The sequence below is a fragment of the Acanthopagrus latus genome, chromosome 13, assembly GCF_904848185.1.
Source record: "Acanthopagrus latus isolate v.2019 chromosome 13, fAcaLat1.1, whole genome shotgun sequence".
NCBI classification, from domain to species: Eukaryota; Metazoa; Chordata; class Actinopteri; order Spariformes; family Sparidae; genus Acanthopagrus; species Acanthopagrus latus.
Window position 1 is genome coordinate 25,383,665 of NC_051051.1, and position 27,488 is coordinate 25,411,152.

Here is a 27,488-nt window from a genome sequence, read left to right on the forward strand (position 1 = left end):
GAGGCTCGTGCCTTGAAGACAAGGCCATTCAATCTGAGCAACCCTGAGATTCAATGAAAATTTGTGCATCGTAAATCTCGACATGCTGCAGAGGAGGGCAGGAGTTTTATTGAAGACCACTTGGATGGTGTCTGGAGCTCCGGGTGGAGCACAAAGACCTCATTTAAACTGTCTCTTCCAAAGAATGAGAAGGAGGGAAGGAGTGGGGAGGAGACGTAGATCAAATGGAGAGCTGTGGGGCTCTGCACTGCCACTTTCAGCTGAGCGCAGATTCTCTGCTTCTGTGATCAACAGATTCATTCAAAGTGGATACCTGCACCGTTTTCTTCTGAGAGTTTCAGGTTGCTGCTGTGAATAATATTGAAATGGTTCTTTGTGCTCGTATCTCTGATGTTTAACTTGACACTCACCTGCATAAAGAGTAGAAAAACTGCTAAACTCTGTTATCTGAGTATATCAATGGGTGTTTTTCAGTTTTCTCCGGAGCTATTCAAGTTTTTAACAAACATTAGTCAGGTTGTTTTAAAGCTTGGCAGACTCACAACAACCACTTCAAAAGAAACAGTGAAAGGAGCAGCTCATCTGCAGTGAGAGTTACAGCTCTGATACCGAGCATCTACACATCAAGCGTTCATGCACGATGAATCTTAAGGCCCCCCCCAAAAAAATCACATTTTCAGAATTTGGTATGGTAACGTATGAAATCAAACACTCCACAAGCAACTTGTAACCAGCTGCAGAGCTGTCTCCATTTAATACTGATGCCTCTATATAACTTACATAAGGAACTGAGATCATCAGTGAGAGGAGTGGCTATTTCTGTATAGTTATTCTTAACGCCCCTGGGTCGGATTCCAACTTATCCAGGTTGGATAAGTCATAAACTTTAAACTTTTTTTTAATGGCGGAGCGCTGAGGATAAATTAAAGAGTCTCACAGCCGGAGGAGAGAAGCTGCTCTGCTGTACGGCACTTAAACAAAGTTAACTTTGTTTCACCGTCGTCATATTACAGTTTTTAATCTTACACACAACACAAAACAAATAGATATATTACCTCATCGGTATGCATCCCTGCAAACATCTGTTCGTTCAAAGAAAATTAGTTAAAGATAAACTACTTCTCGGTTTCTTAAACCACAGTAACAAATTAGCTTTATCTCTCCAGCTTTTTACCAAATTGAACTTGGCAAGTACTTTATTTTGTGACATTAATACTTAACAGTGAAACAAACAGCTGAACATGTGGCCTGATGATCTGTTCTGTTGTTCATCAGTGAAACAGTAACAGTATCCTGCTCATACTTATTTTACAAGTTCAATCCTGAGAGCAGCACTTGTACTTTCTGTTAAGTATTTTTTCATGGTAGCAGCGCTGCAGGTTCAGCAGTACTGCGGCAGCACATGACCGCGTCCTCATACACGTTTAACGTACATGCTCCTGTGGACGCACGTGGCTGTGACGGTGACCGCACCTCGTTTCTGTCTTTGACAAAACTTCATCACAAAGCTGCTCCGAGAACCATAAAAAACAATAACCGCTTCCAATTAGCCCACAGTAATTACTTAATAATCAGGAGATGATTGCACCACTTTGACTACTGTCACAATTTATTCATAACTGTGTGTGTGTGTGTGTGTGTGTGTGTGTGTGTGGTGTACTGTATGTCTGTCTTTATGAGGATTAAAAGTCTCTGCAGTGTCTGAAGGTGAAGTGTAGGAATGTGAGGACGCTGCACTGCTGCACGTGGTTATTTAAAGATTTCGAACTCTGAACTAGAATCAAACTTGGACTCACTGTGTGTTCATGTTTCGTCTGAATTAGCAGAAAAATGTTTTTCCAACTAAGTAAATTCAGCTGAAGTCGGAACAGTAAAAGATAGTTGTGCAAAATGTTCCTACGCAAGTTACCTTGTTGACGCTGAAACATGGCAGACGGAAGTCAACACTGCGCTGGTGGTTAGAAACTCAACGTCTTGATGAAACACTCGATTCACTCAACGAGACCAGGGTTTATGTCCCATACGGCACCAAACATTGATGATCTTCTGCTTAACATAACCGAGTAGTTTTCTGCCTGAACAAAACCAAACTGCTGTTGAGTTCAACTACGAGTTAGAAAGACTTTCTGGCAGGAAGTCTTTGCACACAGATGCTGAGGATATCCTGTGTGTGTATAAGTGCCTGACAAAGTGATGCCGGTATTTGAAGACCTGGGATAAGAACGTGTTGACAAAACAGGTCGAGTCATTACCGCAGACACATCAGCAAAGTTCTACATTCCCAGTTTGTACAATAAATGGTCATAATCACTTGATCAGATGCAGATTGTTGCAATGCAACAGCAGCATTTATTGACAAGTGTCGCCCTGATATTGTTAAACCTGCATAATGTTTCCACTTTCAACTACTTTCAGACCACCGACATTTAAAAGCTACAGTACAACCGTCCTTGTGAGTGTGTGTGTGTGTGTGTGTGTGTGTGTGAGACTCAGGTGGTGCTGTCGGCTTCTCGGGTACAATCCACACTCCTCACGGTGTCTCTTATCCAGCACACTGAGCCCGCAGGCTTGTGTATTCACACGTCAATCACCGCCGCTGTAAAGACCTTGATGCCGCGCTGCCATCGGCCTCCGACGCTCGCGCCGTTCGTCCCAGATGAAGATGAAGTTAATAGGAAATCTATCGGCCTGTGACACTGACATGCAGCAGCCGCAGGCACAGGGAGCAGAGATGGAGTCTCTGAACAGACTCACAGCACTGCTTCTACCTCATCCTGTTACTGTTCTCGCTCACTTAAAGAGAGAGCAAGTAAATCTATTTGGAACTTGTGTCGTACAGAGCCCGCAGTGGAGACTCATCAGCTGCACAAAACAGATGTGTGTGTGTTTATACAAAGTGGATTTATTCAAAACTCTTAAAATATGGCAGCTTGGTCAACAACCTGAAGCATCAAACGGTGGAGCTTTACCTCTCTAGTGTCACGCAACATAGAGTTTTCTAACAACCACTTCACATAATCTGATATTTTATGATTTTTGGACAGTTATTAACAGAGTGAAATGGTCTCGGCTCTGTGGCCAAATACACATTTAAATCAAAAGGAAAATACGCTTGAAGCTTTCCAACAGCAGCAAGATATTTTAGGGACGGCTCTGGGACTGTATCACTGGGTATACACACAAACAAAATAATATTTCACAGAGACAGCTGGAGGCAACAGACAGTTGGCTTTGCAGAATTGCTGCTAAACACACGCATAGTGTCTGTGTTTGTCAGAGCTGTATAGACGATCACAGCAAAGTGGTTTTAAAGAGCTCTATTCTCTCCATCCACAACCGCAACGGCGAGCCAACATTTTTTTCAGAATGATACCTCGGAGAGCTTTTTCTCGACCGGCTTAGGTTTGAGAACGGTGGCTTAAAGTGGATGTAATATCCGAACAGAGAGAAAAAGACGGGCTTTTCAAATTCATCCACATTACTGTGGACGCGGACGCTTCCTCACGTCTCGTCCTCTCTTTCTGTCTCAGCCTCTGCTTCAGTCTCTCACTCGCGTCCCCCGCCCAGCTTCGACTGTTTCCTCAGAGTCTCCCTCCTCTTTCTCCCCCTCCTTCTTTACTCCACTTGCAGTCTTCATCTCTCGCCTCATTTACACTCCAACACGTCGTCAGTCTCATTTTCTCCTTGCCCTTATCTTGCTCTCTGTGTTTGTCTATCTATTTTACCCGGTCTTATCTCTCCTGACTTTATCAATACCCCCTCCCTGCTCTCCGTTCTTTCATCTTTCATTCTCTGCTCCCCTCTCCTCCTCCAAACTCCCCCCTCCCCCCATCTGCATTCCCATCCCGTTGATGGATGATGCGGCGCTGTGTCGAGGGCCTCAATCAGAGGAGCGGGGGTTCGCTGTGGAGAGCAATCTCAAAGCCAATTCCACTGATAGCCATCTCAGGGTGTTGCAACATGACGTCGCAGCCATCACCTGTGGAAGCGGAGAAAGCGAGCGGCCCTCTCCAGGTGCTGCACGGCTCAGACTGTAGGCCAGAAGGGAAAACTTTTCTCTGTTGTTATCAAACAGATCAATTGAAAAATGTATTAGTTTGGAATTCGGCCATGTTGGCTCCTGGCAGCCACACAGGGCCGACGGAGGCTGATTGAAAGAGCACTCAGTGTTGCAGGATTGGAGAGGGAATGGATTGCTGGAGACACATTGTTGCTCCTCGACGGTGCTTTGGTTTTTTTTCGTCTGCGAGAGCTTTTTGGCTGCGGGTTGCAGGTGGCCACAGCATCCTTTCATGTATTCATTTGCATTTGAAACGCTAACGCAGGTTTTTGCTGGTAAATGTGGGAGTAAACAAGAGAACAGCTTCCCCTCCGTGTGTTTACCTGTGACAAACACACGGCCTGCTTTTACCCCTGAGCTTCTCGTCATTGTTTGCTGACATGTGCTGCAGGAGGAAATGCTGCCTGGAGGGTGAGATTTACACGGGCTGTAAATTAAATCTGCTAATCCGCAATGCTACACTATTTACAATTCCTATTTTGCGATTGTAATGTTGTCACAGTATCTTACCGCCTGCTACGGTTGCTCAAATTGAATCTCCCGACAAAGAGGGTTGAAGGATGTGGGGCAGAGCGGCCTGTGAAGACAGGAGAGCTCAACGTCCCCGACAAACCTAGAGTTCAGATTTTGGGGAATTTTGCTATTTTTATCCGGAGTGAAACAAATTCATGAAAGCTTTTCTTTGTTTTGCCTCTCGCTGTGTCCCACTTCAGGGTCCAGATTGTCTGAAGTCTCGTTTCAAAAGGCTCCTTCAAATGCAGCCAAGAAATGCAGCATGATCTGTCCTGGATTGTTTTGGACTCAACTGTGTTTTTTTGTTTTTTTTTTCCTAAAAATCAATTCTGGGTCAGTCAGTTTGTTGAAGCCAGTATGTGTAGAGTGAATGTAGTTTCTATCAGATGATTCTGGTAACAAACTATTTAGCAGCTGCTGTTTTCAGTTTGTGAGTCTGTGTGTGCGTCATCGTGCCAGCATGTGTTCCTGTTGACACCTCTTGTGAGTGGGAACTAACACAGAAATGTTCCGTATGAAGCGAGATGTTAATATCTCTGTCTGGTTGTCTGCTGACAGATGTTTTCAGAGCAGCAGTGTCACAATCGTGAAAGTTTACAGGTGCGAAGCTGAGATCAACATGAAGTTTGGAGATAGATGAGTTCCAAGGAAAGGTGCAGGAAGTAGGAAGAGGAGCCATTGGCCATCAGGTTGTTATCCACAAAAGTGAGCAGGTCTAGACAGACACAGTCCTGAACTCACAAAACAAGCCTTCAACCTGTAGGGTGATAAAAACTCAACAGTCAGTGTGCAGACCGTCTGCTCCTAAAAATGGACTTTGCTATCTCAGTTTTTGTTTTTGTCAAGTTTCTCCTTGATTTTCTGGATTATTTATGCAACAGTGATGTCAACGGTGCCGTTCAGAAAAGTTCACTGGGAGCAACACTTTTTCTCTCACTTTTTCATTAGGTATGATTGGCTGGTGCTCAGAAAAAAAGAAAACATGCCATGTGGTGGACACGGGCCTGAACCCAGCCCTCATCATTCCCGTCCACTCTAGCGCAGCAGGCATTGATTTCACCTCTGTCTGTCTGTCTGTGGGCAGATATTTGTCAGCACAATTGCATCACAACCAGCCAACATGCAATCAGGAAACTTTACAGATGTGTTTGTAGAGAAACGAAAGCTGGGGTCCAATCAGGGGGCTGGAAGTGGAATCAAGCTGCGTCAGCTCGGACCCTCGGAGGCTGCTGCAGACTTCAGCTTCTGATTTGAGGCACGTTCTCTGCAGTTTGAAGTCTTGTAGACCAGATTTATTAAGCTTACATCAGTTCCTGCACGTCTACAGGTTACATATCTTTCAATGGTGGCTTTCTGGCTGGCTAAGTTTTCTGATTCCGATCCTGAACATGTGCATGCTTTAACCTGAAACATAGCACCCTCCAGGGTAATAGTTTTAACATAACCGCATGAATTATTTAGAAAAGTATGTAGTGCCTCCTGGGAGTCTTAGAGGAGCTTTCCAAAAGCTAAACAAGAGTTAATAAAAACAGAAGTTTTTACAGAAGAAAAAAATCCTCCCACTTCGTTGGCAGCACACCTCACATCGTGAGCAACATATCGCACATAGTTTAAGTTACTTTTTCTTGTTTTTGGCAGGTAACTATCCAAACACCTTACACATCCCAGAATAAACCGGCTCTGTGTGGGAGGAACCTTTAAACATGAGGAAGTGTGATTATGTGAGCTGTATGCAAAAGTCTGACTCATCATTATATCTTTTCTTATAGCTCAAGACGTCTGTATTTGCTTTAGCCCTCGGGCGGCAGCGGCTTGATGCGTATCGACACAGACGCTCAATAACGGGCTGAGAGCTCGACATTATTGACAGCAGCGACTCTCGGCTCTCTGAGGATGTCGGCTTTTAGAAAGGACAAGCAGAGAAGATAGGTGGTTCAGATAAAGCAACAGGGATGGACACAGATAAAGGGACAGGTATGAGTCAACGATCCTTCCTCTTGCTGGCTCCTCTTCCTCCTCCCACCCTGGCTGCCGGGCCTCCTCCCCTCGTCTCTGCTGCAGTTCGCACAGCTGGGCCGAATAAATCGGGAGAATAACACAAGGAACTGAAGGCACAAATGTTATTTACAAGACAGACACTTTCTCTGCACTCACACACCCACAAACAGCCAGGTAAACAGAGCAGCCACATATCTCACACACATCTCAGTGCACACACACACAAACACAATACATTCTCAATAACTATCAGGCTAACAGAGAGGTGACAGTGGAGGCAATTCTGGTTTGAAGGTAGATCAATTTAGTCCTTGTTGCAGCAAATGCTTCGGAGTGAGAGAGTGAGAGGAGGGCTGAGAGAGGAAGAAAGGGATTAGAGCTGGGAGAGACAGGAGAGAGGAGGAACTCGGTGTATGTGCGATGAATTATGTCCAATTCTCTCACAGCTTCAGACGAGCAACAGGGAGGAGGAAGACTCAGAGAGCCAGGCCCAGCTAACACTGCTCACAGGCGGCGCGTGTCAGAGCAGCCGACAGCTCAAAACAACACAAAGCGCCGCAGGAAACATCGTTCACGCTACGGTGAAATATTTTAGACATGGGAAGTTAAGTACGTGATATTACCTGGCATTGCAGTGAGACGACTTCTGCTAAATGACGGACGAGGAAAACTTTGTTTCTGCGTGTCACTGAGCTGATACTAATAAATCCCAGATTCATGAGGGTCAATATGATGTGTTGGTTCAGCTGTATGGCTGCAGTTTGCTGTGCAGTTTTGTCCACCATTCCAACAAAAACTGATCATGTCAACCTTCCTTAATGGAGGACTTCCTGAAGGACTGTTGTATAAGATGGGATTGACTTGGACACATGTTGGACTTGGACTTGGACACATTTTGTCCTGAAAGTACTAGGATACAAAAACTTCGTCCAAAATCACCAGTTCATCCTCCTGGGGAGCTTTAACATTAATAAATCTGCACATGTGAATAAAAAAAGGATTCTTCAAGAGAACTAAACATAGTGTGTCAGGAAGGATTTTGCAGTCAGAGATGTTTTGCACAGTTTGGTCACGTTAGCACAGAGTTCTGACACGCGCTCACTGCCGCTCAACACTTTACATGCTCATCAGGTTGACTTTTTATACTTTTGAGGCATAGACGAATTGATGGTGATGGTAGAAAAGATCAGACTGTCAAAATAATATTTGGGAGTCGTCCTCGCAGGGCGGTGAACACTGTTTGTATCAGTCTGACCTATTAGCCTATATGATAGAGGACAAACGTCAGCGAATTATACCAGCGGAGGATAAAAAAGTAAACGTGTTGTGATTTTTCTGAGAGACTGAGTCATATTATTAAGTTGTTTTTAAAATGGTTGCAGTGATGACTGCCGTCTGAGTCATGTCACAATCTGTTATTTGTCATTTGGCTCTGACAGCTTATATTGAATTTTTCTTTCTTTTTGAATCGAAAACACCTGACGGAGAGAGCGGTGAGAAGGAGGTGAAGAGAGAGACTGGAAACAAAACAGGTGGGGAGAGAGAGAGAGAGAGAGAGAGAGAGAAGTAGGGTGGAATAATGAGAGAAGACAGATGGAAATAAAAAGAAAGCGATGAGGCAAGAGGAGTCTCAAACTGACAAACAGGATGATCAGCAAGGGGACTGAAAAGGTTGAAGGTTTTAAGGAGATGAAAGGCAGCAGGAAAAGGAGGTCGAGGTGTTGGAGGACAGCAGAGGGTAGAGATGAGGTTCGGAGGCACACCTGAGTGTTCAGAGGCCTCTGTCCTGGTAAGAGGCGTCCTGAATTATTCATAGCTGCTCGCCTCGCCTTGCCTCGCCTCGCTGTGCCGACTGCAGCACGCTGCTCACTGCAGAGGATAAAAAGAAAGAAAAAGCATTTTGACTAAAAAAGAAAGTGCAAACAGTGCAGCTGTGCTCAGTGTTTTGAGTCAGGTCTAATTGCAGATTGAAGATGGGATGCAGACGGATGCAGCTGGATTCAGACAGACACTAAGACGTCTTCTCCTTCCTGCTTTTGCTGCACACATTTATTTTTGATTCTAATGAAAAGAATCCCAAAAACATGAAGACGCGGAACATGAAGTGGGTGATATCTGCCAAGTCGTTTTGCCTCGTTGTCACTATTCCTGTTATTCCTGCATGTGGAAACAAACACTCTGCCGCTCTCTGCTCTGACTCATTCAAACCACAGACTGTGAGCGACCCCCTCATCCACTCATCACCGCTCCCTATATACAGTATCAGACACTCAACAGTTTGCTCTATACCAGGCAGAAAATTGAGATGTCACGCAGGTCCGACTGTCAACCCGTGACGCTCTCCTCCCTCAGCTGGGTCCTCGATGGCTAAACTCAAGTGTCCGTGCAGGAGACCAAAGAGAACGGTCTGTTTTTATAAGTCTGTCTGTGTTCAGTCGCAGATTGTCTGTGGTTTGGTGTTTCACTGCAGGGACGCTTGAAGAAGAAGAGATGGGAGATGAAGCTAGCGGGGCGTTTTACATGTTACGCGGAGAGACAGTACAAACAGAAACAGCAATCTTAAATGGACTTAAAGTACTCAGTGAGACCAGAGATGACATGAAACAGGAAACGGATTACTAAAAGCATTTTATAGACACGTTACACTGACCTGAGCACAGTTGAGATTCTCAACAGTTTCATCTGATTCGGTGCAGCTGCAGACAGACACAGAAGAGGAGGATTTCACACTAATACACTGGATTACCAGGAGAGACGAGGTTATTCAAACACTGGCCATTAAACTGCCATTTGTCAAGGGCTCTTGTGGGATGAGCTCACTGCATCAGGTCGCAGTAATCTGGATTCAGCCGTGAGAGAAGCTGGTGTCATGAAAGAAGATGTGTTTTAAATCCACGTGTGGAGCAAAGTCACCGCACTCTTCAAGCGTATTGTATCTGATTTGAAGCTGTGACTTTCTCTCCATTCATTCAAATAGATACCTGGTCATGCTAACCTGAAATAACTGCTCTTGAGGGTGTGCAAAGATGGCCGCCAAGTAGCAAGACTTGCCTGAAAGGACTTGGCCACCATCGTCTCTTTATCCAAAGTGTTAGCCAATTCTCTGTGATCTCTACTGTGTCTCTCCATGAATCTGAAACACACTAAAATCTCCTTATGTTTCTCTCCAACTCCTTAAAAAAATCTCTTACTGCTTCTCATTCTTGAACTAATCTTTTCTAGACAACAGCTCTGAGTGGTTTAGTGCATTGTGTTGCACATATAAAATGACAGACAGAATAGATCAACATAAGTAAACATGGACTCCCTGATCCTGATCCAGCCTACACCCTCCCCCCCACATGCCTGCAGAGGCTCCGCCATGTTAAGTGTCATTCCGAACCAATTCACCTGAAGTAGGAATTAAATTTGTACAGCAAACAGTGAGTCGATCCAGGCTTACGTATCACACTCGTCTCAAGCACAGCATATCTTTTGTGTCGGGGATGGAGCAAACTTAACAGTTCCATGCAGTTATTTCCAAGAGATAAATGATAAGTTCCCTTACCACTAAACTACTATTCTACTACTATTACTGCCTATTTTCATTTAGACATTTTTGTTTCTGAGTCAGAAATCCTTCATGAATCCGAGCGGGGACATCGGGGTCACATTACAGATGCTTTGCTGTTGAATAGAAAATGTAACATCTTAGAGAAATTATAAGAACACTACAAATAGAGAATACTCCGATTAATGAAACAGAGTAAAAATAAGATATGTGCATATAAAACTCAGTGTAAATAGTGTCGAATAATATTTGAAATACCTGAAAGTACACCAGAGTATTTGCTCAGATGAATTATTCAGTAATTACACAGAGCTGAAACTACAGTTTGGGGGGTTTGCACAGGAGACATTTAAACTCTTGCACATAATGAATGACATGAATATAATGAGTGTTCCAGCTCACGTCCACACACCCACATATCCGTCCACGCTGTGAGTAAAATCATCCTTTAGATCGATGCTGTTTCAATTACATTATCCAGGCAGAAGAGGTTGATTGGACGACATGCTGATGAACGTTTCTGTTTCCAGACGAGAGCTTCCCGAAGCTTCACCCGCCCCGTTAATTAAGACGTCGTCTACGGCAGCGAGTGTGCCGGGAACCGGGCCCGTCGCTCTCCATGGTGCTGAATCAGTCAGTCCCGGTCTCTCAGCCTCCTTTCTGTCTTTGTTTCTTTAAATACAGCATCATACATCCTATCAAATTCTGCATTTTAGACTTGTATCTTTCACTAGTTTATATCTACGAGTACTGTCCCAACACTATAACGGCTGCCTTGGAAATCAACTTCGGCAGACAGACAAATTTCCAGAGTTTCCACTTCTGCTGAGCGTGGAAACAATTCATTTCACAACATCTATTAAACTTCTTCTCATCCTGAATCGATCATCATCTCTGTCCCTGACACTCGTCACAACAACGCTTCCTTCTTGTCCACGTCGTTACTGTGCATCCACAGATATTTGCAGCTCTGTACTCGACATGTCGTGAAGTTGAAAGTGAAAAAAACAAATTGTCTCCCTTGATGCAGTCTTATTTTTTCCATTATAATTCGTGCACCACTGTCAGTGTTTTTTTCAATTTTGGAGAGCATTTGGAGAGCGTCCACGTGAGCTGAATTTCTGAAAATTCAGCCTCTTTGTGAGCGTGTATTATGACTTTATCTCCACTGAGAATAAAGTGTGTGAAATGGAGAAGCAGAGATACGGGGCCAGAGCACAACATCACTTTTCAGCTATTATGCATCCTCGGCGATTATCCGGACTAAGATATGAACTAGCCGGCGGGAAGGAATCGCTCGGTGTACGCTGCGAGAGATCACATGAGTCTGATAGACTCATAGACTCAACAGATCCTTCTGTTGAGGATCTCCGTGTAAGGAAACATGCGTCTCCTTTTCTTACAGTTGATTTTCGTCATCAAAGCGCCTGAAATTGAGTTTAAATAATGTCTCTGACAGGCCTGCTGGTTCCCACCTGGGGGGATGATTCACAATCACAACACGTCGAGGACTCAACCTCCCCGTCACTATAACTGTCCCAGAATAATAATATGTTTTACACAGAGGGGGGAGAGGATTACATGGAGGAGGCTTGAAAACGGTCCTCGGTTGCTTTGAGATTTCCCAGGGTCTTGATCTCCATTTGCTCTTCAGAACCTGAGGGATGAAAAGACGGCGGGAAAACAAACAAAAAAAGTCTTTGCGGGAGGAGATCACATGGGCAGATAGCTGGCTTCTTTTCTCCGTGTCTTTTCTTGTGACGCGTCTGTCTGTCAGACGGTCCGACGGGTCACTCCGTGTAATACGTCTCAGAATGGGAAGGGTCAGGCTTTAGTTGTGTTTGAATCAAGGCAGCTGCTGAGCCAAATCTCCTCTTATCAACACTGGTTAATATCCTCTGGTCCGGTGCTGTTCTGGTTTACAGACTGAGACGACTCCTGCAACATGTTAAACTGACTGCTGGCTGCTTGTATGTATGGCATCTCTCGCCGGCGGCTCGTGGCTACACCGGTCTCTTTACCCACCTTCACGCGAAATGATTTACGCCTGCTGCCACCTTTTAAAACACTTCACTTATTTCACCGAACTCAGCATGTTGAAGCATTTGGTGTTTTGCCTCGTTGAACTGAGTTTGGCTTCCAGAGAGAGAAACTAAATTCATCCTCTGGGTCCTTTGCTAAAAGCAAATTATGAAAGCTGACTTCAAACTGTGGAGGATGCAACTTTAACTCATCATGTTTCTTGTTGAAGTTATAATAAAGTTTGTATTTCCATAAAAGGTTCAGAAAAGAAATTGAGATGAGGCAGGTGAACGACCTCAACATGAAGTGATGTGAAGTTTTGTGAAGTTAAATTGATGAAGTTCACATCACAGATCATCTAGATCTCTGAGGTCAACTCAGCAAAAATGTTATTTACTGTTTGCTGTTATTTTGTTTCAATTGAGACTTTCAAACGCACATTTCAGACACAATGTTTGCATGATCCTCCTCATTTGTGATATATTGCTCACATAATCTGCACAATAGTGAACTTCTGAACTCTCGGCAGTAATGGAAGAAGCATTGACATATTTTACTTAAGACAAAGCATGAATATCTCACTCAGTGAGAAAATAAAAGTCTTGTGACCTGAACCTCACTTAAAGTGGAAACAGATAACTTTTCTGAATAGTCCTCGTGGAAGAGGAAACACATGGACACCTCGACATCGAGGGAATCCCCATCCTTGTTTTAACATCGGCTTCTATCACGCTCCCAAGTTTCCACAGTTACTCCAGTTGTTCCACTGTTACCTGCAGATAGTGACAAACAACACCACTTCCTGTTTTGGTTGCATGTTGGCAGAAGCACTTCGTCTGTGCCGTAATTGATCCTTTGTTTTCTTGCAGGGAAGAAAAGTAGAAGTACACATTAAAATCCATTATATCTGATGTTTTTGGTTAAATAATACTGTTGCATATTAGAACCACTTATCCCTTCAAAAGCCATCAGAAAAACAGCCTTTTTTCAGCTTTGTCATCTCATCCAGTGTTTTTTTTTAAAGAGTTCATTTAATTGAAGGAGCTTTTTTCTCAACACGTCAAGGAACACTTCCTCCTTCAGTTTCATAACCAGCACCCCTGGAGATTTCACAGGACAGGGAGGGGATGAAACATTATCTCAAGCTTTCACGGAGTAAAAAAGTACAATCACTGAGTTGTTGTGAAGTAGAAGTATACATTTTTACACTGGAAAATCTCAGGCACAGTTCAAGTAACCTAAAAGTTGTACTTAAGTACAGAACTTGAACACTTCACCACTTGTTCTCACTTCTTGCATCAGCAGCTGTGAGTCATTAATTACAGAGTTCAGTGCATCTGTACGTTTTGAACAACCTTGTGTCTGATAATAAAAAACAGTATCAGCTGCAGTTCTGTTTATGTATTCATTGCTTACACCATGTTTAGCCAATAGATCTGTTTGTAATACTAATGCTGGAGTCAAGTATCAACTCATCCCACTGCATTAAAAAAGATTAAAAGAGATTAGGGCGGCGGATCGACCAGGGAGACAGTTTACTGAGGCTAATGTGGTCTGTGTACAGTGCTCAGAGTTTGTACCTGGTAAATCTGTGAGCGTGTAACATAGTAACATCTTCCCCTCGCAGCGTCAGCGATGTGTATGATATTGAGTTTAATGTTTCCCCATGCGGCCATCTTGCCACATAGATAAATAACAGGTGTTTGCGATCAAAGTGCAGGTGTCAGGAATAAAATGGCAGGTGTTGAATACAGCTACAGATTCATGTTCCGAGGCTCTGCAGCATATTGGCGGGAAATACATGAAGAGAATACTATGACGGGTCCTGGCTCGCCCACAGCTGCTGCGCTGAATCATTCTCCCTGTTGATGATGGTGGAAACTCTAAGTTACCTCTCTGTGACATCAAGACCATGTTGAATAATCATTCTGTACCCGCATGTGACTGCTTTAACTTACATCTTAGAAACACATATCCTGGTTTACTCACTTACTTGCTTCTCTTGTACATTTCTGCAAACGACAGAGGTGTTAAAACTTCACATTTCTTTAAGCTTGATTCTAAATGTTGTGCTTTGACAACACTGTGCACATGGCACAGGTTGGTGAAGGTTAGAGAAGGGACACGTTGAACATCTCTGGGAGTCTTTATTCAAATTTCAGTTCTTTCTCACAACAAACCAGGCTGGAAAAAGTCCAGATGTCCAGGCAGAAAATATCCGGCGGTTCCGGATGAACAACTAAACACACTCTTCAACACTGTACTATAGAAATATCAGTATTGCACGTATGAGATGTGGTTTTAGAAACATAAACTGCCATAATTTGATTCTGCTAGCTAAAAGTAGAAAGCGCTGGAAAATCTTGAAAGTGAACTTGGAAAGAGATTACAGAGATGAATTAGTTTGTTTGTTTGTTTTTTTTTAACAAAGTATAGTTGGGGATGGATGTTGAAATGTGTGGAGTCCATGACAACACAAGGAGAGAATATCAACTAATCATAACTGTATCTTTGGTTTCTCACAGGACGGCATGGGCAACCTCAGAATAACAGAGAAGGGCCTGAAACTGGAAGGGGACTCTGAGTTCCTCGAACCCCTCTATGCCAAAGAAATCCAGTCCAAACCAGTAAGTCACTCACGCAAAGACACACTTATACCCCGATAATTTCAGACACACGTTACGCTTTTAAACCTTTATACTTATAGATATTTCTTTATTTAGGTGACTGTGCTAGTCGTGCTAACGATGCTAAACTCACTCATGTCTTCGCAGTTAGCACAGCCATGAGTTGTACAGAGCCATGACACTTAGCTTGAAGCTACATCAGTCAGCACCAGCAGTCAGTACATTAGCGGTGTGTTAGCGCCATGTTGCATTTTCCCAAATTAATGCAAAGCTGTGTTTGCTACCTCAATATAAGTGTAAATGACTTGCTTGGAGAAAAAGGCTGAGTAGTGTGACGCCGTGTGAATGACGACAGACAATATGAGGTGAGAAGGTGCAGCGGTGTGAAGTGTCTAATGACTGTGAGTGTGACAGTGTGAATTTGAGAAGCCTCCACCTCACAGTGGAAAAAGCATGTGCGACAAAAACCTCTCGCGGGAAGTATCAGACGACAAGTGCTTCCTCTCCGCCTGCATTCACAACTGGTATTGATTTCGTTTAGTGTGTGAATGTCGCTCTAACAAAGCTTGAATTCTGTCTGCTGGGGCTTTTTGAACCTAACACAGTTGAAAACATGCATTTCCTGTCACACATTTAGGTCAGCAGACTAAACTGAAGTGCCGTAAATGTCCTCTTCTCTCCACCCACTCCTCCCCGGGGGGGATCCTGAAGTGTTCCCGGGTCAGATTGGATGGGCAGTCTGTGGGTTCGACATTTAACCTCCTCTCAGAATAGGAAAATCTCAGAGGGGAAACTTTGGAGCTGAAGAGTAGAAGTTGTAGTCCAAGCTTGTCCCCGATGTCTGAGTGCAAAACACCCTGCCAATAACAGTCCCTCCAGCCACGTGTGCCTGTCATTCTGAAACACTGAGCGGAGGCAGCGCTACATTCAGTCGGTTACAGAGATGTTAACCTGAGATAAGAAGTTGGTGTCATGTCATAAGGCAAAAGAAAAAATGTCCATTCATAACAGGACAGTAGAAGAAATCCTGCATTATAGAAAGTCAGTAGAAGGGTCTTGTCAAAACAAGAAACGTTATCATATCAAGTACAGAGAGAAATGACATGTTTATGAAGACAAACGATGAAATGTTATTTTAAGACAAGTCAGTGGGAGTAGTTTAATGTCACAACAGGACACAAGAAGAAAAGTAATGTAATTAAAGTCTTGCAGTTAATGTCGTCTTATAACAAAAGCAAAGGATATCGTGTCACGTCATGTTGAGACAGTTCAAGTTGGGTTAGTTCAGTGAGAGAAACAAAAGAAAAGCTGTTATAAGGACGTGTGTCGTCGTTAGAGAAGTTGTGTCACATCAGGACCAAAAACAAGACGAGATGTGAGGACAGGAGGAGACGAGGTGAGTCCTGTCACCGCCTGATGTGTCATAACAAGATGTTTTTCATCTTTTCGTGTCATAACAAGACGGGATGTGTTGTCTGATTCCATGTCTTGTCTTGACTAGAAAATATGACATGACATCACGGCGAGCACCATATGGCCTCCTCAGAGGAACAGTTTCACACCAGGTGTTCTTGGTGGAGGGAAGAAAAAAAAAAATGCATCCAACAACTCCCAGAGTGCTGCACTTCAGCATCAGTTTCCTTTCAGGAAACCTTTGGCTTTTTACCGATTCAAATGCAAAGCCTGTCTGAAGTCCCCCGGTACATGCTGTTTACAAAATTAGCATTCAAGATGTGATCCTGCTGTCCTATAACGGCTACAGGAGGAGTATCCAAGCCCAGAGATGTCAGAGAAATGGGGAGATAGGCACTCTCTGCCCGCCGTCTCTTCTACTCTGGCAGTAATAATAGCTGTGTGCAGGTAGTGGACGGATGGCTTGATAATGCAAGAGAGCAGCGCGCTTTATCTCTGCTGTCTAAGAAACCTTACGCAGGCTGAGAGGGAGGATGAGCGATGGAGATGGAGATTGCAGAAAGGAGAAGGAGCGTGAGAGAGGAGAGCAGAGTAAAGATGGAGATGGAGATGAGGAATGAGAGAAACGAAGCAGTCGTGATGGCGACAGCGACCGGCGAGACAGATGGAGGAGGACTGAATTAGAATGAGAGAGACGGGAAGCCAGCGAGCATGATTTGACAGGCGGCGACAGGCGAGAGGCGGCCAAGTTCAACACAGACCCAAACAAGCACAACATGTTCACAGTGGGATATTATGGCAGAGTATAAAGTTCATATCAGACTGAAGTCCCTGTTTCACCAAGTGGTACCAGAGGCAGCGAGTGAATGTCTGCAGAGCTCTCGTGGGTGATGCTCGGTGGGCTTTGTTGGCACAAGCCGATGTATGAAGACCCACCATCAATATATTCAAAAAGATAAATACAGACTGATATAGTCAGAACATTTGGTACACTGAGGAAGGCGAGCCTGGTGTTCACAAAAATGTAAAATGTTTGCTTGAAAATATCGGAAGGATGGGGACACAGATGGGCTGATGTAGAATGGAGATGGATACAAAACTCCAAAATAGGAAAAGCAAGATACAAAACATCAGAGCGGCGGGAGAAATAAACAGGGGGAGAGGACGGAGAGGGGGAAAGGTGGATGGTGGCTTCAGCAGAGGAGGTGAGAGGAATAGTAATACTAAGGAGGAGGTGTTGGAAAAAGACAGCAAGTCAGTCTGCTCTCCATGTCTCTTCTGCGTCTTGTTTTTTAAGGTTTCGGGCTTCAGTCTGTGAGTTTGTTACCTTCTTCAGATTAAATTTTCTATTTCTCTCTTGTCCCAGTGCTGTGCTTATGCTCTGGTCAGGTTTAGGCACAAAAACCACTTGGTTAGGGTTTGGAAAACATCAGGATTTGACTCAAAATGTCTGTTTTCATTGCGCGATCACAGATGGAGATCAGCCCTGTGAAAAATAGCAGAAAATGGCTGGAAATGTCAGCAGATCTCTTTAGAAACATAAAGCATATGATGTTAACATTATATGCCATGTTTGGTGCAGATGTCAACCTTGGATTTATCTGTGGTTTGTGGGAACCTGCTAACATAATATCCTCACTTCTGTGCTGTGAAATCAACTAAATCCACACGTCTGAGAATCAGGTTGTGAAAAATGTTGTTATCATCTTATCATCTCTATTAATTCATCAACCAACCGTCCACCGCTACTCACAACCTGCATTGTGACATCCTGCTATAATATCTGTGCGCCGTTCAACAGAAAGCGAGTCCGGGCACTAAACTGCAGATCCATTTTGATAAGACCAGGCCAAATTTTCTGGAGTGGACCGACGTATTACTCCATAAAAAATTGTTCTTTTGGCTCGACTCACTGAGCTTTTAATTCAACCAGTGAGGTTTTTTTTTTTTTTTGCAGCCTTCGGACCAGCTCTGCCTCTCAGAAAAAATATTCATATAACCAACTCCAATCCACTCGTCTATCTCCTCTCTGTGCGAGAGGCGTCCTGCTGGGAGAAACATGGTCTGTTGCATTAGTAACGAAGAGAGGAGGCAGACGGAGTGGATCAGAGGCGCCACACAACAACAAACTTAACACATATATTGTACACAAAAAGCCCCGCAGGACTCCTGCAGTAGCCTCTCTGAGGCATTTTCAGGAGAAAATCTGCGCAGAGAGATGGAGCGTTAAGCCGGCTGCATGAATCAGAGCAGACTGTTCTCTGGGTGGTTCTGAAGCTCGAGCTCGGTGAAGAAGAACTCTTCATACATTCCTGGAGCTTAAAATGGACTGTACCGTTTCTCACTGTTTGTCATCAGAGTTGCTCCGAGTAGAATGAGAATGACTGTCATGATGATTCGGGTGTGAGTGATACGAGTGTAATAATGGCAGCCCTGTATCTCAGAAATGATGTGTACATTTTAGTGGAATTTATATTCTAAAAAATACAAGGTTTTGATGTTAAAAACACAGCAGGAGATGTGCTGACAACCCGTCAATAGTATCCATTTTTACTGTCACAAACATGGCTGTAGACATCCTGACGTCCTGACAAAAGTATTCTAAAACATGGCTGCAGAATGCCCAGAGATCTCCTCAAATAACCTCTAGTTTAGAGGGAGGTGAGAGGAGCTTGTTGGCGGTCACTTGAGGTGGATGAATGAATGAACTGACTGATATTTGTCCTTGTGAAGTCGCTCATTTCTGACATTTTTGACTGTTGCAGCTACAGTTGGCAGAAATGAGATGAAAATGGTTCCAGAGTACACATCTATGTTCATCTTCAGGGTGGATAAATCTACTGTAAACGCAATTTACCTTCACGTATCTGTTGACAGTGCAGTGCCGCGCAAACACTGTAAAATCCAGCAGGTATGTTTTGCCTTCAGCTGCGCAGAGCTTCTTCACCTCCTCGGTGTGAACATGCTCAGTGCTCCTGTTGGTTTCTGTCAGCTCTCCGCTCCCTCTACAGCCTCACTCTTCTGTTTTTATTCTGGGCTGTAAAGTTCAGTTTGTCAGTCAAAGTGTTTCAAGGAAGTTTTAGTTGGTTTAGCAACTCTGTACACAAGAGCACTTATAAAAAGCTCCGTCTGTTTGTGCACCTGGTGTGAAACAGAATGTACGGGAACTAAATATAGGAAACACCAAAACAATGTTTTTTCTACTTGAGAACAACCACGAGATTAAACTCCTCAGACTACTAACGACAGCCACTTTAACTTTACAGTACCTACTCTACTTTTAAAAGCTCTGCAGTGATTGTTCCTCCAAAGTGAAATGCTTCATGACAATACTGAGCTTATATTGGACGCGGTTTAAAGATTTTAATGTTCTCTGTTAGAAACAAATGTTATTTATTTTTGCCTCAGCACTTTGTTGTGACAGAAGTCAAACTAGTATTAGTTGCAAATCCGCCTCACCTGACAGTTTAAATGAGTTAGTTTAACATTCAGCTCACACTGCCTTGTTATTGTAATAACTTATTGCTTGCATATCATAGAATTGTTGTATTTACTGTGAGAACTTCAATAAGTTTGGTGAGAGCCATAATGTTATCAGTAATATACACACAAGGCATATCCCCGCCACGGCCGCGAGTGCAGCACAATGGTCCGGCCGTTATCTCTAATTAAGAAGTTGACTGAGGCATGAAGATTAGTCGGGCACAGACGGAGCGGAGTGTCCGACGTGATCAGCATTACAGAGGTGCAAGGCACTCTGGGAAATGGAAGTTATCAAATGGAGCAGGAGGCTGAAGTCCTGGTGTGAGCTTTGAATGTAAAGTTATGCATTTGTATGCATGTTTCTGTGCGTATGTGCGCTTTAAAAGTTAAAATGGCAAAGATGCCAGCAAACAGTCAAATAATCCAAAAAAATAACAAAAAAAACAAGCATGTATGTCAAAACCCTTTCAAAATAAAACATATTAGAGAAGACCCGCACACTTTCTGTCATTCAAAAATAAATGTATTTGCAACATTTTGGTACCAGACCTTCATCAAATTAAATGAAATGCTGTTTTGTTTCTCTTGATGTTTCTGAGATTGCCTCTTCAATGTTCTCCATATTGTCCCTGGAAAAGAAAACCAAACTGACAGTTTAATATCGATCCCTCGTTATGACTTCGAACCTCTAAGTGAGACCATCAGAGATAAGAACTGCTTTTTCTCTATAGTTCAGCTTCAGCACCTGCCACCAGGTCGAGGTGCTGAGACCGCTCGCACCGCCAGAATCGACATGAAATGAAAGTTCTTTGTCGCTGCTTTGAATAACTAACAGAATCATTGACCCGGTCCGTCTCTCTCTGCAGGGCCGCCCGCTGTTCCTGCAGTCGTCCAGAAACATATCTGTCAACATCGTCAACAGCAACAACCAGCTGCTCACACAACTTGTAACAGGTAAGCTACACGGACTGCTTTCATGTACTTTCTTCATGTTTTTCTTTTGATACGATGCACGCTTTCACTTCTCATGAACATCAGACCTGACAAACACTGACGACATCGGCCGCAACGCAGCAGCCAGTGAAGAAGAAGAAGACGTCCTCCTTGGGCAGATTTCACAATCGAATGCATTTCTAAGATTCTTTTGTGCTTCTCGTAACATCGACTTGTTACGAACATCATGATGAGCGTTCGTAGGGTGACTGCAAAAGTTGACTGAACCTTTGACACGTCTGACGATCCAGAATTTCACATGAACACAAAGTCAGATAAGTCAGAGAAAGAAATGCAGCTGCACGTTCAGATTTGTGTCAGAACCCCGGGGGGGTCCAGACTCTCAGGTTAGGAGCCGCCGCTCGAACTGTCAGGAGTCATAGCCTCATTTCCAGGATTAAACATTAGCACATCATAAATTCTACCTGTGTTCCCCCTTAATGGTGCCAGGCGAGGCCTCAGCCGCTCCGCCATAACTCTGTGATCACACTTTCTTCTTTACATTCCCCCATTCTCCGCCTGTCACACTCTAATAGAGTTGGCAGTCATCTGTGATGGAAATCACTTTGTATAAACATGCACAGGAAGTGTCTCTCACGTTAAAAAGTGTGCTGACATTTGCCTTCTGGGTCTGAGGGGGAGGAGAAAGACGAGGAGCCTGCTCGGATGTTTCTCTTGGATGACTAAGCGGCGTTCGTGTATGTGGAGGAAGCTTCACATCCCAGATGGAGAGTGACAGAATCAATTGCGCGTGTGTCAATCAGTCACCCTCCCGATGCCGAGTGTTTTTCCTGCCGGCTCAAGAGACAAAGCAATTTGAGTTGGAGGGAGTTGTCTACATTTTCTATTTCGTGTTTGTCATGACACCATTCACAATTCTTTGGCAGCTTGAGTCGCTCATATTTTCTCAAGTTTCCTGCAGACTTTCTGTGAAATGTGTTTGTGTTGTCTCTGAACATTTCCTCCAAGTTCGTTGCTGCTCTGATCTTTTCCCTTTCAGTGTTTTTTTATTGATTATTCCCTTTCTACTTTCAGAAGTGTTGAATGACAACTTCTTGTAGATGCCATCTGGCTCAAGCTGTAATGAATGAATCAATGAATGGCACTTACCAAATGAACGTCCTGGTTCTGGTTTATAAAGGGTTTATATGTTTGGTTCCGATGTAAAGATGGAATAATCTCTCCTTGACGTCAGCGACTCCTCCTTGAATGTCTTTTTTTCTGCATTTTAAATGTTCATATTCTGACTGAATTCATTCAGATCTCAGCTCCAGTCGCTGCTCTTTCATGTCTCCTCTCCTTGTGTGTGTGTGTGTGTGTTCGGTTTAGGATCCAGTGGATTTAAAGCACGAGGCAAGATGTTTGAAGTCAAATCCACCTCTGGGAAGCTGCTCTTCTCCGCCGACGAGCAGGAGGTGGTGGTGGGCGCCGAGAGGCTCCGAGTGATGGGTGAGTGTCCAGCTGACGTGAACGTAAACCGACCGATCTGTCGGGATCCACAGTGATCACTTGTGCTTGCTGTGATCGCGCTTGAAATCTGTTGTACAGCGTTGAAGCTGCGTCTCACTGTTGCAAAGCGAAAGGAAATACTCGCTTCACCTACAGTGACTGTAAATGTATATTACACACACACACACACACACACACACACACACACACACACACACACACACACACTCTTCTGTGTCAAACTGACGTACATTAAAAGCAGAATAATGTAATGCTTATATTAGCATCATAAGCAGTCTGCAGAGAGCAGAGCAGGCCTCAGATCTGTGCTGGCAGTACTCGTGTATGAGAGGAGCGAGATGACAACCAGCAGGAGAGCGTGAGGACGACGCTTCTTTGCTTTTTTTGTAGATATATAAAACTTGATGGTAGAGAGCTCATGTTTGTCATCACACAGGAGTTTTCTGTGCACGTGACAGGAGATAAGAAGTGACAGAGCTGCTGCGGCGGCCGGTCGGTGACGCCGCTGCGAAGGATGATTTCCTGTGAGAGCAGGAGGGGCAGACGAGGCTAAATTAGTTCACCACTCATGAACACGAGCAAAAAGATTTGCAGCAAAGTCCGGTTGGGAAATACAGGCTACGCTCAGGACGTGACAGATTCGACGTCCCTGTTTTATGTCACAAGACTGCAAAACTCTTTCGTCAACTTGAAATGTGACTCTTCTTGTCTCTGCTGTGCTCCTGAACAGATGGACAGACTTGTCAACATAAAACGATGCTTGTTAAATGAAAACAGAAGCTTTAAGTTGATTTCAGCTGCTGTTCAGACAATTGACTACCTTCTTAAAATATTTAGTTTGATAATGAGAATTCTAGCACATGTTTGCGAGAATCGGCATGTTGAATCCTTTTCATTTGATACGACTGCAGCGAGAGATGAGGAGTGAATTCATGGGAAGTATGTTTCTATTCTTCTGGACTTGCTGCAGAGAACTGAGGACTACAAACACGAGAAGTGCTGTGAAATCGTTTTAATGGACTTAAAACACGTTTCATTATTAAGGTTTTTAGAAGATGACCGTGCTGTGCGGGGACAGATTTAATCATCGCTCGATTCTTCTAGTTTGTACGACTCTGTTCCTCTCGCAGCAGGTTAGTGAGGATGGAATCAGAACAACTCGCAGATAAACTTACATCAACGCCTCGATGTTGAGACGCAGCACACGTGTTTTTATCAAACTGTGATTCTTTGATTCGAAGCTCATGTCCTCTTTAGCTTCTTCATATTTTCTCACATCCTTTTTGCTTCATTCTTAATGTTTTTGGTTCCTTCCTCTCACTTTAAAAGCGTCTTTTTTTCTCTCCTGTTTCCTCTTGAACATCTTTCTCCATTATACTTCCATCTGCCATCATTCACCACCACTCATCCGTCCGCCCACCCACTCATCAATCCATCCATTCGCTCTCATTGATAGATAAACAGATATCTCCAAGTTCCTCCCTCTCGACCGGGCCGGCACATTTCCACTTAAGAGCCCACGCGGGTGTGTTATCTCACTTTGACTTCCTCTCTCTCTCCCTGACACACACCTTTCAGAGCCCTCTGTGTGAGCAATTACTCTTCATCCTCATCTACATTCATTTACATCCTTTTCCAGCCTCACTGAGTCGGAGTTCATTACTGTCACCCACCTCGGCAAAGTGCTCCTCTTAACAGAGGGAGACACAGATGGAGGGCGGAGATGGAGGGGCGAGGGAGGACAGGTAGTGTTGTGACTGCTTTAATAGAAGTCGTCTTTTCCGGCGCAGGATTTTCTCTCAAAGTCAAAACTATTGTAATATTCACCTTTCACTGTCAGTTTACATCAGAATCTAACATCCAAAAGTCCTGACATCGGTAAATATGAGCTTGTTGTGTTTGCTGAACCTGCTGCTGTGATCGATGCTGCACGGCGCTCACACATGCACTGTGGGATATCTTTGATTCACCACTTGAAACCGGAAAAGATCTGGATCAACAACAACAACAACAGAAACGTGTTTCGGAAGCAGTGGGAGAACTTCAAACACAAACAGACCTGAGCAGGAAGTAATACCACAGACATTAATTAAGTACAGTTACGACAGGGTTAAAACGTTCAGGTTTGTCTCACTTTAGCGCTCTAAGCTTGATTTGAAAGGAGTTCATCCTCAGAGGACGTTTTATCCTTTAAATCCCGTCTTTCATGGGGTTTAATAAGTAACAGGGTAAACGTGATTCATCCTCTGGGGGTCATGAATATCCTCAGCACATTTAATGAACATCTCCTCAGTTATGTATATTTTGGCCTGACATTAATGTGAGATTGAATATCAGGGTGTTAATGGTTCATCCTCAGGGGATCATGAACATGCCGACCAGTTGTCATGGCAGCTGGGCCTGTAGTTGAGACACTGCTGTCTTGAATTCAAATGATTTGACAGTCGGGTGTGTTAGTCGGTGAGATTTAATGTTCGTGGTTGACTTCTCATGGTCTTCCTCAGGGGGCAGGGTTTTGCGTCATGTTGGCTGTAATGTTCGAGGTTCATTTTTGACTTTTTGAAACAATCAGTTAATTCATACCTGCTTATTCTGTTGGTGGTCTGCTGACAGTGGTTATCGGACTGAATGAGGTTTTTCTCGTGTTGTCACCTGTGAAGCTAGAGGGTGATTCTGGTTTCATCCAGAGCAGTTCTGTCTATCTGGTTTGAACATTTCGGGTGTTGATCAGCAACAAGTGCCTCACTGAGACCTCTGAATCAAACAACAAAATATGTATCCATCGGGAACATTCATGTTGCGTTCCGTCTGTGACACGGCTGCGGCATGGGAGATGATCGAGGTCATTCTCGACGACACTCGTAGTTCCATCAGCACTTTGTGATGACGAATTTTTATGTTCTGCATGGATTCCACTTAATTTAACACAGTCTGTTCAAACTCTTCTCTTAATGAATGCAATCCGAGAGCCAAACCATGCACACAGTCGTGGCCTCTGGAGAGAATTCATCACAGAACCAGAGAGACACAGGAGGAATAAAGTTGTTGTTGGATTCAGTCTTTTATAAGTCCTCAGTCAGTTCTGGTGACAGAAACACAGAGGAGAGACTCGCCAATTACTCTGTTTATCTCCGCAACCGTTTGATGACGCCGCTCAAGACTTCTAGGCTAATCAAACGTCGGCCACTCGAGTTCCCAAAAGGCTTTTCTGAGGTCCTAAAAGTTTCTTTGTGTGTTACCTGAGCATGTCGTCACTTCTCTTATTTATTATATTCACATTTCTGCAAGTCTCCTCGTCTCTAAACTTCCATTTGCATTTGTTTCCTCTTGCTGCAGGTTTTCATTTGAAGGTTTTTTTTTTTTTTAACATAGCTGCCTGCAAGATGCCTGACCCTCAGTACTGAAGCTCTCCGGTTCATTAGTGCTTAATTTCATCTTAATGCCGTTGCTGTTGCTCGCGTCACACTGCTCTTACAGAAACCTAAAAGATCTTGCTCTTGAGCACACGATATTTTAATACTATGTGCATGCATTTACAGTTTATCTGTGACCCCGGCTGCCCGCTTGGGCAGATAAAGCCTGACGAAGAGCTGCTGTCTGTTCTCTGGTCCCTGTGACGTATGAAGGGACAGTGGAGGCTTATAAAGCTGCCACATGTCATTACCGAGCCCATCCTTCCTTCTCTACCAATAAAATACATAATTATACCCCGCATATAACTTTAATTGGCCCGACTGAGGTCATTGCAAATCAATGATACTGCTATCATTGGTTTCATTACAGCTATTTACGATCCAGTCAGACAAGGCAGACTAGCTCCCAGCACACACACATAGTAAATGAGAAGACAAACTGGGGGAATGTGATGATAGCCCGGGTCACAACAGAAGACTTTTTATGCTTTTTGTTTCAGCCCACTGTGGCAGCAGATGTTCTACGAAGCAACAAGAAACTCTCACCGATGTGGCTTAAACAAAAAGCCAAAGAGCAGTTAGGCGCTGTAGCTGCGGTTTGTCAGTCACTGGGTCAGCTGACGTCCCCTCAACATGTTTTATTTTTCCCTGTGAGCTGCACCAGCCTCCAAATCAAACCTCCAGCTCCAAAATAAGCACTGATCACTCATGCGATGTGTTCACGCTGTGTTTCCCCCTCAGGAGGGAAAGTGTGGAGCAGCCAACTGTACTGATAAATACAGTATACAGCTTATAGCAGAGAGAGTGGACCGGGCCAGATGTATTTAAACTTTCTTAGGCAGAGAGCCCAGAGGGAGAAATACTGGAGAGTCACCTTGGTGCTCAGGATCAGAGTCGTGTTAACATCTCTGCTTCAGAGGGAACCGGCAGGAGGAAGGCTGGTGGACACGTACAAAACACAGAATGACAGATAGTTTTATTAAACATAACTGGACTGATGTTGTTAGATTTTCTACTCTTCTGGCTCTTAAACGTGTCTGAAATTATGTTGCTTGCTTTGAAAATCCAACTTTTCTTACTTGTAAATCTTAATCTTTCAGAAAATGTTTTTCAAATGTGGCAAATATTAGAAAATACTGACACTGTAGAATGAGTGAGGAGGTTCTCAAACCTTTTTTAATTCAAAGTCTGCATCTGATTTATTAATCAAGGTCAGTCAATTAATTAACTTATCATCTCTCAAATTTAGGTATTTAATTTTTAATTACCCCCCAAAAAAATCTGCAGTTAAAGAGAAAAAAAACTTTTGAAATTATTAAATCGTAGTTAAAAACTTGATAGGAGTCATTATAAATGGAAGATTTCTGAGGTTATGAGGTGCACTCATGCATTTTCTGTACCAAGCCGATGTTGATTTCAGAGTTTCCAACGTGTACCTGAATGCAACATGTCAATTCTTTACGGGAAACAGCAACAACCTCCGAGTCATTCTGCCAGTTTAACGCCACCCAACACACTGTTTTGCAGGGGCACCATCGCTGCATCATGGGTTCGCATTTCCATTGGTTTAAAGAAACACAAACAAGTGAGTTTTCCTCCTTTGCTGCCGTAATAACTCCAGCTGCCACTACAAATCTCCAGGAACTTTAAACATGGGTTTTCATAAGCTGCTTTCAGACCTAGATGGTTGTTTTTTTTTTTTTCCTGATGGACGGGCGGCACAAAATAACAGCTTCACCTGCTGTCTTTTTTTTTTTTTTTTTCCATATCTTTTCAGTTGTAATTATAATTAAACTCCTTTCATTATCCTCAATTAAGTCCCAGTGACTCTCTGAAGTCAGGGGCTCGCTCTAAGTACAGAGCAGATTGTAGGGGGGAGAAGTGAGCAGAGGGGGGAGAGAGGATGAAAAAAGAAAGGTGAGGAGGGATGAGAGGTAATTGGAGGA

The 27,488-nt window shown here is 43.7% G+C and overlaps 1 protein-coding gene across 3 annotated transcripts in view; it reads left to right on the forward strand.

Annotated features, from left to right (window-relative positions):
* Positions 1-27,488, forward strand: part of sgcd (sarcoglycan, delta (dystrophin-associated glycoprotein)) — a 281,116-nt gene that overhangs the window by 203,361 nt on the left and 50,267 nt on the right. For all 3 annotated transcript variants that reach the window (XM_037120242.1, XM_037120240.1, XM_037120239.1), the window contains 3 exons: positions 14,669-14,770; positions 20,533-20,620; positions 21,989-22,108. In XM_037120242.1, coding sequence (XP_036976137.1) covers positions 14,669-14,770; positions 20,533-20,620; positions 21,989-22,108 — 310 coding nt within the window. The remainder of the gene's footprint in view (positions 1-14,668; positions 14,771-20,532; positions 20,621-21,988; positions 22,109-27,488) is intronic.